The 15,575-nt window shown below is 39.8% G+C and overlaps 2 protein-coding genes across 19 annotated transcripts in view; one reads left to right on the top strand and one right to left on the bottom strand.

Annotated features, from left to right (window-relative positions):
• The window catches only part of ELP4 (elongator acetyltransferase complex subunit 4), a 277,473-nt gene extending 275,272 nt beyond the window's left edge, over window positions 1-2,201 (top strand). Inside the window, exon 10 of one of the 2 annotated variants that reach the window (XM_017885757.1) lies at window positions 1,070-2,201. In XM_017885757.1, coding sequence (XP_017741246.1) covers window positions 1,070-1,201 — 132 coding nt within the window. In that variant the 3' untranslated portion in view covers window positions 1,202-2,201. The remainder of the gene's footprint in view (window positions 1-1,069) is intronic. The other variant, XM_017885758.1, reaches the window with a different exon arrangement.
• Window positions 2,202-6,622: 4,421 nt separating this feature from the next.
• Window positions 6,623-15,575, bottom strand: part of PAX6 (paired box 6) — a 29,546-nt gene continuing 20,593 nt past the window's right edge. For 16 of the 17 annotated variants that reach the window (XM_017885740.1, XM_017885748.1, XM_017885745.1 and 13 more), the window contains 6 exons: window positions 12,542-12,700; window positions 11,990-12,072; window positions 11,616-11,766; window positions 11,402-11,517; window positions 8,431-8,581; window positions 7,626-7,736 (listed from right to left, as the gene is read on the bottom strand). In XM_017885740.1, the coding sequence (XP_017741229.1) occupies window positions 7,651-7,736; window positions 8,431-8,581; window positions 11,402-11,517; window positions 11,616-11,766; window positions 11,990-12,072; window positions 12,542-12,700 (746 nt within the window). In that variant the 3' untranslated portion in view covers window positions 7,626-7,650. Of the gene's footprint in view, window positions 7,737-8,430; window positions 8,582-11,401; window positions 11,518-11,615; window positions 11,767-11,989; window positions 12,073-12,541; window positions 12,701-15,575 lie in introns of all 17 variants that reach the window. The other variant, XM_017885738.1, reaches the window with a different exon arrangement.

Raw genomic sequence — 15,575 nt, 5'->3', positions numbered from 1 at the left:
CCCCNCCCGCCCCATATTGAAGGGAGTTTTCCAAATGAAGGGTTTCAGCTAGGTTGTCTCCAGGTCAGTTCTCTAGAAGGCTCTGTGTAGTCATCAGTGGGGAGCCCTATGCTGCCTTATCTTTAGCTTCCCACACACTTTGTGTCTCACACGACAGGTATGTTCCTTTAAGTTTGGATTTTTATGCAATAAATTTTGCAAGCTGGGAGCACTGAGAGTTAAATGAATTTGATATTCTTTTGAAAACAGAAAAGTGTTCTTTTGAAATATGGATGTTTCTCCGTAATTACAGTAACTTCTGTTGTGGTCAGTTGCTGTGGTAAGTTTAAATCAGCCTGTATCTGCAGAAAAACAGTTGGGATGGGCGGGGGTTGGGAGGGTGTTCAAAGCAACACTGTACTTTTGAAAACATGACCCAGCATTATGCATAGAAACAAACTTACCAAGACCCGTAATAGATGCTATGGCTGACTTACCTGAACATATAAAAACATTGACCCTTTGATTGGTATCATTTTTTTATGTTGTCAATATTTCTGTGAAAATTTTAAGTTCCTAGAGAAAGTATAACCTTGAAAAAGAATCGTCAGGTCAGCTAATAGAGAAAGAAAAACAAGTATTCATGGGAATCTATAATTGCTGAAAAGCTACATTTGACCTTAAAAATTGCATGTTGGAGCCCTGGCAAAACAAAACAAAGCCAAAAAGAAAAAAGACACCTGCTGTTATTTATGCGGTATTTCCAACGATGCTGTTATTTATGTGTTTACATGTGTTCACTTCTACCTAATGAGAAAAGATCTTAATACTTAATACATTTTGGTTTGGACACTGAAAATGTTCCACTAAGATTCCTGTACAGTTTCTGTAATGGCTGTAATTTGTAAAATCCAGTAGGAACAGGAGGTGATTATACTGGAATTCAGTCTGAAGAATTGTTTTAGCAGGAATTTTATATGCAAGACTAAATGCTAATCAACAGAGCATAATATTGTATTCTGAAGTATGCTAGCCAAAGCAAAATTAATTTTTTCTTCTCTTTTTCTTCTCCTGAAATCTTCTGCTGTAGCGACTGCATTTGCCTCCAGACTTGTCAGACACAGTGAGCCGCTCAAGCAAACAGGATCTGGCAGAATCCACCAAGCGGCTGGGCCCAGGCTGTGGCATGATGGCCGGAGGCAAGAAGCACCTGGACTTCTAGGGATTCCTCCTTAGCCGTTGCATGCAGAATTCTATGACACTCTAATTATGATTGCTAATAGCTTATGTAAATATTTTTCTTAACAATTTGACCCTCCACTCCTTGAAAAACACAGGATTGTAAAATGGAGCCACCATTTCTCATTTTTTAACTTTTACGGAAGTAACACAGCAGAAATACTTTTCAATCTTTCCTTCATGCTGTAGAGAAAATAATTTTATTTTTAAATAAACACCAAAAAATGTCAAAATCTCAAGATGCCTGACAGTGGTCATTCGTGTCCGTGTACTAAGGCATTTAGTGTCATGGTAAAGTGCATGTCACAGCAGGTAGCATACAAAACATGATGAAATTCAAGATTGTATATGAAAACATATTTTCTCTTTATTTCAGAAACAGTCACTTGCCACCAAAAATGCTAAGTTTTTTTAATGAAAATGTGTTTGCTAATATATAAAATAAATTTGCATTTATGTATCCGGTTATTAAATTGATAAAGACAAAATAATATTTGGGGATTTAGACTCCATTAAAGATAATTAGTCTACCATAGTAGTTATTAAATATAAAGAACTTGAATGATAGGAAACATAGAAAAAAGAAGTGGATGGTCTTTAGTTTAGTAATCCTAAACAATTGAAGTCAGTACTATGAAATTATGTCAACAGGCATCATTCAGGATTGAAATTCAAACTGACAGCTACATTAATGCTAGGATACCAGGAGAAAAACATACTGAAGCTTGTTGAGAGATTTTACAGAACACAGGTCTGAGACAAAGTGAAAAAATGAAACTAACTCAGATTTCCATTGCATCACATAAACCTTTTGTTAATTATGAACATCGGTTGAGTGTGTAAATTTCTAACCATATAAACACGTCTTTGGGGGCGTATAGCATATTGAACCAGTTTTCATATAAAACACTAGGTGTTTTAATTGTAATTCCATATTCTCAAAGCTTTTGACAGATGATAGATAAAAAATGAAAGTTAAAAGTAACTTGCATATTTAAGAGTCTTGATTTTTTAAAAGGTGTTTAACATCCATTGGGAGAAACTGAATTTCCAAAATACATTTTCAAATGTATTCGAATATTTTGAAGCAGTTATAACTAGCATTTTTAAGCATCTTGCTTTTAATATACCACAAATTATACTTTATTTGTTCTTGACAACATTGTAGAAAACAAAGACTAGGTTTTTAAAACTGTCTAACCAATATGATGAATGTCAGTCACTTAAAAAAACCCACTGTAGCATAAACACATACTGTATACAGCTTTTATTCAGAATTAGAATAATTGAATCAATGACAGTGATTTGCCAGGATGTCAAATCTCTCCATCATATCCTGTCACTACCAGTTTATTTTTTGTGATCAAAATCAAAAAGACAACTATTTTGTCACCCGCTATTTCATTAGTACTAAAAATCAGGTTTCTTATTCTATTTTTTTAGAATGTCTGGTTTATTTTTTTCATTTCTTTTAATTCTAAAGACACAAATTCTTCCCCATTTTCTTTTCAAAATAAAGTTTCAGAATTGATCTGTCAGTTAAAATTAAAGGGCTTTTATATTAAGCAAAGGTGCTTTTAAATTTTAAAGCAACTTCAGAAAATTGATTTAGTCCATAGATAATAATGTTGTGCGGATACTCCACAAAAGCTCTGCTATGTCCTTTGAAAGCATTATGAACATTCTGAATAAATTCAAATGAGTATTTTAGTCAGGTTATTATTTTAATAACTCTAACCTTTTTCTTACCATGTTGATTCATTTTATACAAACACACAATGGAACAATTACATAGCATATGACTCTCTGAAAAAGAGATGTGAGGTCATCAGATATGCAAATTGCTTGTCAAAATACTTAATAGGTCATTGATTTACTTCCCTGGCTACCATGTCTATAAAATTAACAGCCAATTACTAGTTAATATATGCTTTGCAAATAGATAAATACTATAAAAATCAAATATACATATTTGAACCCTTATTTTCAATATAAAAGAAACTTTTCAAACTCAGTAAAAGTGCATTTTGAGTAATAAGAGTACCTGGGCTTCCAAAATCATATCCAAGTGCTTTGTTTTCTAATTCACTGGGCAGGCTTTGTAAAATAAGCTGCTGGAGAGGGGTGTATATTTTGTCTTCCTCTGATAAAACCCACTCTGAAAATGTGTTTTCCTTTCTTCGAGAAACATTGTTACTCATTATGTTAATAACAATAGCATATTGTTACTCATTATGTTAATAACTTACTACATAAACATATCGCTCTTCAATAGTGCTACTGTAGGTATAGACACCATTTTGATACATTATGAAATATACACTCCATTAACAGGTTTTTTAAAATTATCAGCTTGACTCAAAAGATGTAAATACTTAAGAACAATGCCAAACATAGTATCTGAAATGATATCTTTTCAGTGTTTCTAGTACATGAATTTCAAAACACTATATGGTATTCATTTCTTACACTAGATTTGCCTTTCTTTAACATGAGGTAAGTATTTTGACTACTGCAGTTTGCTCAGGTGCTAGGGTTCTAAGACTTTTTGAATTTCCTTGTAGTAGTCACCAGACAGTATCTACTTTTCCATTTATTCCTTATGTCCATCTCCAGGATCTTTAAATACTAACAGTAGACAAAATAAAACTACTTTAGAAGGAAGCAACATTCTGCAATCAATTCCCTGTCCATCTTTTAATTTTAACAAATCAGACACACATAGGCATACAAAAGGAGAGTGGGGGGACCCCACTCTCATTCATTTGTTTGAGCCCATTATTAATGTCATTTCTAAGACAGTGTGTTACTGCTTTCCAAAGATAGTCACCATCAACATTATTGAAATAAGCAGTACTAACCCTAAGTACTTACACTTTGAACTTTAAAACTGAGCAGTTGAGTCATTCAGTACCAAGCCAAAACACAGGAAAACAAAAAAGCAGATGAGGTTTATTCTTGAGAAATGAAAAAGAGAAGAATATGTATTTGGCTTTGGTGAGCCAAACATACAGAGAAGAAAAGGCTTTTTTTAATCTTACTAATATGAGAGGTCTAGGGTAAAAAGAAATAAGCAAAGGAATATAGACACAATCCTAAGATGACAAACATTCACAGAACAAAGCTGAATCTTAAAATAATACTGTATGAGTGAATCTTAGGAAACCTAGTGACAATAGAAAGTAGGAAGAAATGTCAGTGAGCGGTATCAAGAAGCCAGTTGTTTACCATTTAAGGGTTAGGAGGCATAGCTTTGGGGGGGAATATTCTGGAAATTCATTGCAGTAAAATGCATTTTTTTACTTAGAGCAGTTTGAATGTTTATTACTTAAAACATTCAGCTCTTATTCTGTTCACCTGGTTTTCCCAAGTCCGTAAATTTGGAGAAAAATTTTAGGCTTTTAGTCCTGTGATTCTACTGAGATCTTCACAAATAATCTCCATCCTGGAAGATGGCATCAAAACGTCCCTGCAGATACCCCATTGATAAATATATAAATATATGTATCGTTAAATAAATAATAAAAATAAATTATTTCAACCATGAGTAAAAGTTGCCAACTCCCAGGCACTGCTACCACACAGTGCCTGGCATACTGTCCCCGAGAGAGTGCCTGGAGCTCTGTTTGGAGGGACAGTTTATGTCCCTAGGGTGTGGGCAGAAGGCAAGGCAGCCGTTCCCATCCTGCTGGATCAGAGGGCTTCTGCAGCTGAGCAGCCGCTTCTTCAGACTCATACCAGACTGTGCCACTTTGACCTGGCAATCCTGACCCTCAGAACACACATATACGTCCCAAGTGCACACATACAGACCCTCCGCTCCCACATCACTCCTTTTCTCCCATTCCCACCTCTTGCACCTGGCGTGCCACACCCAGGTCTCCAAAGTCTCTGCTCTCTACACAACAGAACCGTGGGCCAGAACTGGCTACCTGACCCTGGTGGAAGTTATAGCCAGTGAGAAGGAAGAAGTAAGCCAGCCAGCAGCTGTGGCATGCACTCCCACATAGCCCTTCTCTGACAGTTCCCTCAGCACACGGCCCTCAGGGAATGTAGGCTGCAAAATGTCAGGAGGTAGAAATGTCTGCACTGCAATTGTACCAACAGTGCATATGTGTGCGCACTCCCCTGCAGAAATGTGCCGCTGTGCAGTGCAGGCTGACACTGAACAAAACTACATGCACACATACAAAAACTGCAGTCAACTTAGGAAGGTATCTCCAAACGTGCAGCAACTCTGGTGGAATAAAATTAATAGTATATTTCATGCCAGAGCGATGAATCCCAATTATCTGTTCACAAGTAATTCCTTAACTAAAAAACAGTAGATATTGAACTAGAAGGTCATGTTTAAATCCTTCCATTAATTTCTATATTTCTGATCATTTGCTTTTGGGGATTTTTTTAAAGCAGAGTAGAATTCAGTGGAAGTGTGTCTTTGTCCCCAGAGGTTTCCGCATGTGCAAGCATTTTAATCTAGACTGCCAGAACCCCCAGGCTTTTTACTGAAGTTTGCAGAGGAAGACTTATCTGTATTGACTTATATGTTGCACAGAACAAATAAAAGTCTCAGACAGGCCTTTTTTACCCAACAAAGGCTTATTTTTTTCCATCCTTTGCTTGGGCTCAAGCACTCCTGCCCTGCGTGCCTCCACTTTAAACATGATCAGATCTGTGCTTCGTTGCAAATAACAACTGACCAACAATGGGCCCTGCTTCATAGATTTGGGAATGTTTGGCTTAAGCTGCCAATGACTGAAGGCCTTTAATTCCCACCGGCCAGTCACAGTCTGCTTTGTTGTTGTCTGTTGATGTGTCTGTGCTCATTATTCCTTGACATGCAACATCCCCCCTCCACCCTCCAACCATCCACAACCGCACAGAAAGCAAGATTCAAATGGGAACAGCTGTAGTGGTTCAATAGGAAATGATGCCTCTTGTGCAAAGGGGAGGGAGACAGAAAAGGGAAAGGGCCTATTTGAAAAGGCAACAGCTTTCAGAAAGTCTCCTTTAAGAAATCTACTTTTGAATATACTTCAGTGAAATCATTGTTGAAACAGGCTGACAATGGAAATCTGCCCAGATTGAAAATGCCAGTCCTAATCCAAAAAACAATTCCTAGCTAATAGCTTGTTGCATTTTTATATTATTTCTAGGCTTTGAGCTTTTGAATTAAATGGCTAACTGGGAAATGTTACCATTTCGTATATATGTTGTGGGTATAAATGGGCACAGATCTACACCCAGCTATAAGTGGGATTTTTTCTAACACGTTTTTGATTTATGATATCTATAAGAATTATTTTTTAAAGATCATCAGGATGTAAAACAGAGTGTGTATGAAAGTAACCATGGGTTTAGAATGTTGATCTAACATGGAAATAAAATCTGTAACGCCACACTATAAGGTTAAAAAGAAAATTGTATAATAAAGGAAATACAAAGGCTTTGGCATGGTTTTTACAATCAACAATGGTTAATTTTGATACGTAGTTGTGAACAACTTCAAAACACTTAAGTTTAAAACTCTTGCAAGCACTTTTAATTGATTAGGAATGAATTCTAGATGCACAAAATGATTGGACCGTGAACAGTAATACAACTATATCTAAGAACAATTAACTTTTGCTGGCCAAAAAAGAAACGTATGATTGCATGAAAATGTGTATAAAACATCTATAGAGTATTCTTGTCAAATATAAATGAAATTAACTTTATTATAGAAATCATTCTGAGGATTTCTAGGGAAGACAAATACTTACATTTTGACATAAAACAAATTGGATTATATCGAAGACACACTCTACCTTTTAGCTATCAACTTTTTTTCTTCCTTGAATTTATATCTTACCCTTTTTTGCACATAAACGTCATCTGTTAACAACCTTTGGAAAACCAACAGATATTTCTGACATAAATCTAGTGCATGTTGTTCCAGGTTTAATTATATGCAAAGGAATGATACAAACTTGGAACATCAGTCCATAAACTATGAACAGATGGGTAGAAGTATTCGATATATCTTGATAAAACTCTCAAATTCATGGCAAAGCTTGTTGATCATGGTTTTCTTTTTTAAAAAAAACAACTTCATGACCAACACAGATCAAACATCCATCCAGTCTACATTGTTCTTTTTTTTCATTATAACATACAAATGCCCATTTACAAATAATACACCAAAATGAATAAAAGTTTGGATACCAAAATGAAGATTTGTTCCAACTGATATCGTGCCTTCTGTATACAAAGGTCCTTGTTTCAAGTCCATTCCTTCCCCAATGGTACAATACAGGACACAGTTGTAGAACTGAAGCGCCTCTAACAGCCATTTTTCTTTCTTTTCTGAAAGCTCAATTGTTGTGTCCCCATAGTCACTGACTGAACTAACACAATATTTCCTTTCCTTTTTTTTTTTTTTTTTTTTTTTTTTTACTGTAATCTTGGCCAGTATTGAGACATATCAGGTTCACTTCCGGGAACTTGAACTGGAACTGACACACCAGGGGAAATGAGTCCTAGAAGTGGATGAAAGAAATAGCCATGTAGATATTCCCTTTGAGAAACAGACATGGAATACAAATTTATGGGTTTACAAAAACAACTAATACTTTCTAACATTTTTTACTGTATTAAAAAATACTTCCATTGTTACAAGTAAAAGTAGCACCTTCAGAAACTAGACAACATGTTTATATATACCTGTTGGATCCCAAGTACCTGCCCGCCAATCCAAAAGAAAAGAAAAAATCCTCCGTTTGTTTGTATGTTTGGAAATTTTATAATAAAGCTATCTCTGGAAAACCAATGTGTCACTTTTTATTTGCAGCGAAAGGTCTAGGGGAGATACGATGGCAAGAAGCATTTCAACAAGCATGCACCTACAGCTCAGTGGGCCCCCTACTGAGCATAGTCTAATAATCTGTCCTCAGAAAACTTGCAGTCTCAGGCCTTGTCTTCATACACAACTTTGGTGACCAAATTCAGGAAAAACAATTTCAGTTTTTGCATATGGTGTAAAGTTACCAATTAGCTTAACTGAATTTCCTTTTTCAATCCCCATGCCCCAGAGACAGGACCGCAAAGAGTTAAACACAACCTCCCACAGGACCAGGAGATTCTGTTTGGGTAGACTCCTAGTGAAGAGAGATCACCTGGTAAAAGAAACTGTACAGGCCACCTCTGTACAGCCTGCAGAAAGCAGTGGCTCACCTGTTGAAGTGGTGCCCGAGGTGCCCATTGGCTGACTGTTCATGTGTGTCTGCATATGTGGGGGGGTGTAGGTATCATAACTCCGCCCATTCACCGAAGGGCTGGTGGGCAGCATGCAGGAGTATGAGGAGGTCTGGCTGGGGACTGGGGGCTGTGAGGAGAGAGGCAAACCTGTGGTTACTGAGGAGCACATCACATAGCCACAGCCCCAGGCTCCCTCCTCCCAAGGAACTCTGGCAACAAGTCTGATCATTAAAGATGCCTTCACGTGAAGTACTGGAATTCCATATGATAAATCTAAGATTGGGCCTCGAGCTAGTCCTTCCACTGGCCACAGCTAGAAGAAAGTTGCCTATGTATCAAGCTTCTAAAGCACAGTAGGTTCTGACAACTGTCCAGCTCCATGGTTGCCACTATCCATAAATTAATGGGATTTTTGTCTCTAACTTCTGCTGGCGTCTTTGAAGAACCTATAGCATGAGGACCTTCATCAAAACACATCCCCCCTCTCCCTGCAAATCTGGATTTATTTGGGAACCCTGTAACCCCCAAAGCCCACATCTCAAGCTTTGGGACAGAGAGCAGTGGGAGGAGCTCTCAGTAAAGTATGGTTCAGGGACCTTGGGAACCTTTCACAGCCAGACTCATGGGATTAAAGATTATTTGAAGAAGCAGATCTGTAATGACCCCAAGTTAAAGTGATCAGAAGTGTTAGAAAATATATCCCACCCCCATCCTGAGAATTAACCACGATTTCCTAATAGACCCAAATCCCAGATCGAGTTAGTAAATGTAACCCACCTCCATCCTGAGAATTAACCATGTCTTCCTAACAGACCCAAAAGCCCAGACTGACTTATAACCAGAAAACTGTTGCTGCCCTCGAACTGTTCAGAATGGCAGCATTGAGGAGGTAAACCTTTCTCCTAACAAAACGCCTCATGAGCTCTCATGGTACTACACCATGGCAGCAAACTTGGGATGAATTAAAAGAAGTGTGTCGGGAACAAGCAAATCAGATGATAGTACAGTATACTATCATTTTTCTTCTCTGCAAACTGGAGAAATGTTTAATTTCCAAGATCCATATTCTCAGAGAGGGAAGCATATCAGAGAAGGTCCAGAGGAGGACATCCACCATTTGTAAAATGATGATTTTGGTCAAGAGGATGAATAAATGGATAGACAAACCGGCTCACCCACTCCACAATTCAAAGAGTAGTTTTCTCTGAAGAGTAAAGTTATTAATCATTTTAATTTTCTTTATGCTTAATGAATGCATGTACTTTTTGAATTATATAAATTATGTAATTTTTAAAAGTCAGTGTTTGAAATAGATTGATTCCCCACACTGGTCTGTATGTGGAAACAGCCCTAATAAAATGGCAGCATCTACTTGTACACCTTATTATTTTCTCTTACACATTTTGCTATCTTCACAGAAACCTGGATGTTGTTATAACATACGAAACTGAACAAGACACTCTGTGGCCTTATTAAAGTCAGATGATGACTACTAACATCAAGTTCAAAGAGGCAAACAGGCCTTGAGGGCCCTGCCAGAATTTCAGCTTGCATTTGTTTCTAATTCCTGCAATGACTTCCTCTAGGCAACCTGACTTCTGGAAAATTCCAATGCGGTTATAGCAAAACCAACTAATGGGCTGTTAATCCCTTAATTCACATCAATTGCACTATGGTCAATAATATCCAGATGCAATAAAAATAAACATGTGAATAATTCTTCTAAAGTTGCTTATCTAGCTGCTCCTATATTAGTCTGAAGACTGTGAAATATTTATTTTGCTGTGATTTGGATCTGAAATCCAGCAAAAAATGTTCAGTGGAGAATAAACAACCAGTGTAGCCCCAGAACTGTTTCCAGCAGAGGCTCACGCTGGCCGGTATCATACCATGTAATATCTCTAATTGTTGCACAAACAGGAGTTCTAGGAAAACCACTGGGAAAGGCCTACTAGAAGACATTTTTCCTATCAAGAATCCATCCAGCAACAAAGGTTTGGTACAAACCATCTGCCTTATCCAACTTACATCATAAAGGGTGAACCTAGTGCAGGGCCTCTAAATTAGGGGCTAATAGATATTTGGGACAGAACTAAGAGGAGAGGCAGGCTGTCATACCAAGTGAACAGCATCAAGCTTCCCAGGCAGCTAGGAGGGCCACAAACTCATCACAACATTCACGGCAAAGACACACTAAATTTCCAGCAAACACCTGCTATGCCTTTTCTTATTGTAGATATAGACAGAAAACTAGCATTCTCATTATGTTATGTATATCTCACCATGTAAATATGAATCCCATTTCCGAACCCTTTTTTTCTTTCTCACTGGTTTATCACATATACCCTAAGTAATGCCCCAAATGCATGCATAGATTATATATTTAGCATACAAACACAATAATATAAACCCAAATTTTAAACTACTAATCTCCTGCTATCTGATAATGTGCCAGCATTATTTCCATTTTCTGGTACAAGGCTCCCTAGTACCCGAAACATGCCCCCACCACCACCCAACATTATCAAGGTAACAGTATAATAAAAGGCAGATCAACTTGACAAAACTGGACAGATTTTTATTACTAATTTTTTTAGGGCATGAATTAATGAGTCAATCGCTTAAAAGAGATTGGATTGACTGTCTCACTGGTACCCAAAACATGCCCCACTACCACCCAACATTCTCAAGCTAGACAGTATGATAAGAGGCAGGTTAACCTGACAAAACTGGACAGATTTTTTTGTGGGGGGGTGGGGCATGAATCCATGAATCAATCACTTAAAAGAGATGGGATTGACTGTCTCCGACTTGACTGGTCAAACCAATCACTGTAGTGCGAAAAGCTCCCAAGGGTGCAGACACAGCCAACGAGGTCCGCAGGCCCTGAGCCACTCCTCACTTCTCTGGGGCCTGGATTATACAGGCCACCACCAGCCGCACTTACTTGCATAGGCAGGTTATTTGCCATGGTGAAGCTGGGCATAGGCGGCAGAGCGCTGTAGGTGTTTGTGAGGGCTGTGTCTGTTCGGCCCAACATGGAGCCAGATGTGAAGGAGGAAACTGAGGGCAAGAGAAATGACAGTAGTCAGGGTGAGAGTCAGAGCCCCGAGCAAACAGGTTCAAAGACATCCATTCATAGTATTAGTATTTCAAATTACCAGGTGTGGTGGGTTGTGGAATTGGTTGGTAGACACTGGTGCTGAAACTACTGCTGATAGGAATATGACTAGGTGTGTTGCTGGCCTGTCTTCTCTGATTCCTCAGTTTTTCTTCTCTTCTCCATTTGGCCCTTCGATTGGAAAACCATACCTGGAAATCAGATGGGACAGGTTAGCACCATGTCTACATGGAGCCCAGCCCCACCTCGGCACCTCCACTGCTGCCCTCCCCATGCCCATGGCAGCAGAGCATTTAGCAGACTGAACCTGTTATTAGTTCTATAAATGATTAGTGCTCTGTACAAGCACCTCTGTCTCTAGGAAAAACAAATGGTATGAATCGCAAAGTGTGAAACTGCACGGTCCCTGGGTACCTGTATTCTTGCTTCAGGTAGATCTATTTTGGCTGCTAGTCTTTCTCGGGCAAACACATCTGGATAATGGGTTCTCTCAAACTCTGAAAGAGTAAATTGATTTTCTATATTGTGCCAGAACTACACAAAATATGTTAACCAAACTGTGGATCAAGCTGATTCCCACCTCCCCGCTCCCATTACCTCCAACCAATTCCCTTTAAAATGCTTCTAGTGTTGACTGTACTTGGAAGAACTTTCCCACCAGAACCAAGTTAAATTTTCTTTGGAATGACATTCAATGACCTTTCTGTGGCCCAAAATAGCCAAATCATCGTTTTTCCTTGTAAGCCAGACATTTAGTCTTTGAATTACTGGTAGATGAAAAGAAGAAACACACACACACACACACACACACACACACACACTGAAAAGATGCCCAGAGAAATAAAAAGAAAAAAGAAACCTTTTCAGTCCTCTATGCAAAGGGCCCTGGCTAAATTTAGCTCTTTGTACTGAAGATGTGGCATTTACTTTGATTTACTGCTTCTCTACTTTGAAAAACTCTATCACCTTTCTCCAGGGCCTCAATTTGCTCTTGGGTAAAGGATGTTCTATTTCTTTGCAGCTTCCGCTTCAGCTGAAGTCGCATTTGAGCCTCATCTGAATCTTCTCCGTTGGAACTGATGGAGTTGGTATTCTCTCCCCCTCCTTCCTGTTGCTGGCAGCCATCTGGAACAAAAAGAATAGGACGGTAAGAGAAATTTGGAGTAACTCGGAGCCTCCAAAAGGGGCTTGGTGCAGTCTTAAACTCCAAGAGCATTGTATCCTGACAGCCTCACCAAGACATTCCCAAGGTAACTGTCAGCCTTCTGTTAACAAAAGACATTTGTGATGTTAGTTACCTGACTGCCATTTTCTTTGTTTTTATCAAGACAAGACTTTATAATACACACACTAAGTGGCATTTCTTGAATGAAAAAATAAGCACTGACGTTTCCAATTAAAATGATCTTTTATAAGTAACCCCAACTCCCCAAATGCCTCACTCCATTCCCTACAGAATCTCTTTACCTATGGCTGTGTTGGGAAAATAGAAGAGTGATGTTCAAGATTTCAGTTGATCTATAATCAGTAATTCCTATCTAATCAATTAGATGTTGATAGGTTTGTAGAAAATGCTATTAAGAAACCAAACCAAGCTTGTAATCTTTTAAAAAAATATTTATCTAGTTTTATTTGAATTCTGCACAGTCAATTTCATTTTAAAGGTTGTGAATTTAGAAGTGCTCGCATTGTTCTGCAGTTTTATTCAACTATTGTATGAGTGTGCTTCGCCTTGACACCTATTACGAGCACAGCTGTAATTATATCATCACCAAGAACAGGCTATAATTGCTGAAAATGGAATTTTATATTTAGATAAAAGGACTGTCCATTCTTTGTAATGTGTTGCACCAGAGAAAAGTAAGATTTCTTTTAAATTTTTAACGTGTAATTTTTAAAAAGAAATAGTAGAGAGTTCACTAACTAGCTAAATATTCTATGCTGCAGCTGAATCTTTGGCATATCATTTAAGTGGTACATTTTTAATTAGGGCATTTCCACCACTTTTAATGTAATTTCTATCTTTATACAGGGGGAAAGTTTTATTGTTTTCCCTTGCTGCCTGGAGGGCAAGATGTGCACTTGGGCTAGCTGGCTCTCCCGCCCTGCACCTTGCCTGTAAGCCACAGCCTGTGTGAAGGGAAGCAGGATTGCCTAAACCCTGACTGGGCCTCCAGGGCCACTACAGGCTGGGTCCCGGGTCTGGGGTCCTGAAATGACCCCCAAGGTATACCAACATGGGCTACCCACCTCCCTAACCTCAAAACTTGGCCAGAGGCGGGGTGGAGCGCCTTGGTGGGAATCGACTTGGCCAGGAATATTATTTATAACCAGGAGACAATAGGCTGCGCCTTCAAAGAGTTCAGGGAATTGTGACAGGATCTAGTGGGATCTTTTCAGGAACTCTGAAATGTTTTAAAACCCCAACTTTCTCCCCCATTTAAACAGGCGGATTCATCGGCACTGGCCACCATATGGGCCCTTGGAGATCTATTGAGATGACCACCAACACTTGAATAGCGAGGGGCTGCTTTTCAGCGCTGCACAATGCCCCGCGAGTAAGGGAAACTATTAAACTCCTGGGGCAGGAGCGTTGGCAAACTTTCGTGGGCAGAATTTTGAGGCTACAATGAGCGCGCACAACAAAAGGATTCTCTTGAGGCGTGCAGCGGGCCACATTGTGTTACAAGAAGCCCAGTCAACAGACTTTTCAGTGAAGTGTGTTAACCCCTCTGCTCTGCTATCATTAATCACTGTCCGAAGAGCGGGCGCCTCCGTGCTATTTAGGGCGCTTGGCTGGGGGGATGGAGGGTGGATGGGGGGCCAAGGCCCAGCATGGGGGGAGGCAGGGAGAGTGGACGGGGACGACGGCCAGGTTCCTAGGTAGGGGAGATGGAGGGGAGGCAGGATGGAAACCAGCGGTGGGGTGGAAGCAAGGGGAAGGATTGGGGGGCCTGGATTGGGGAAGGGCGGAGGGCGATGGAGGGAAAAAGAGGGCTCAAAAAACACAGAGGCCATAAAGGTATAAGAAAAAAAGGACAGAAAAAAATGCTAAGAGGAAAAAGAGACACGAGGGCCGAACAAGAGTGGGAGAGAGAGGAAAAGGAAGATGAGGGACAGAGAATATTAGTAACCGAGCCTCAGTTGGACTCTGGGTCTTTGCACTCTATCAGAAAGGTGGGGGTCGAGGAGGGCTACTTAGCTGAGGGAGAAGCGCTCCTCTCACGTGTGCGTCTGTGCTAATTTACCGCCCCAAGTTTCCGGGACTTTTCAAAGCGTTTTTCAAGGGAAGAAATGAAGCGACCACCCCCACCTCTCGCTTTATTTTCAGGTTTGGTCAAGAAGACTGGAAATAGCTCCTTTTGGACAACTAGAAAGGCCAGAGGGTTATTGTTTTTGGAAAACAGACAAAAATCTGTGCACATCTGGTATGGGGTGGGGGGCACTGAGGAGAACACAATGCCCATCTCCCCATGGTCACTCATGCCCCTGCCTTCCTGGGGGCCCCATCTCAGTCCCTTTTCTGGCACATTCGATCTCGCCAATTAAACAAAGTTGCCCGAATCTGCCTCCAAAGACCCCCGCCGATAGCATGCTCCGCTCTCATTTGCCTCTTTGACATTTTCTAAATTTTAAAACATGGAGATTCACACTCTTATCCATGTTTTGTCTCACGCAAACATACACACGGGTTACACAGGCACGCACGCGATAGCCGCCAGGCCCTGTGCTGCCTCCAGAACTGATACTTAAGGGAGAAAAGTCAGCAGGGACAGTAGAGTTCAATTTTAAATCTGGAAGAAAAAAAAAAAAAAAGATAGGAAGTGGGGACTGGAATTACACTCCAGCAAAAAGAAACCCGTCGCTGTAGGATCCCTTCTCTACCCCACGGGGAGAGCGGCACGGGGACAGTTCTTTACTTTAGAAGTGGCAACTGTTTGCAGCCAAGCAGTGACCTAGCGGCTGCTCTTACTTAAAATGGGTGCCTTTCTCCCCCCCC

Source organism: Rhinopithecus bieti, unplaced genomic scaffold, assembly GCF_001698545.2.
Source record: "Rhinopithecus bieti isolate Rb0 unplaced genomic scaffold, ASM169854v2 scaffold_13558, whole genome shotgun sequence".
Lineage (NCBI taxonomy): Eukaryota > Metazoa > Chordata > Mammalia > Primates > Cercopithecidae > Rhinopithecus > Rhinopithecus bieti.
This window is presented reverse-complemented; position numbering and strand designations above follow the sequence as displayed.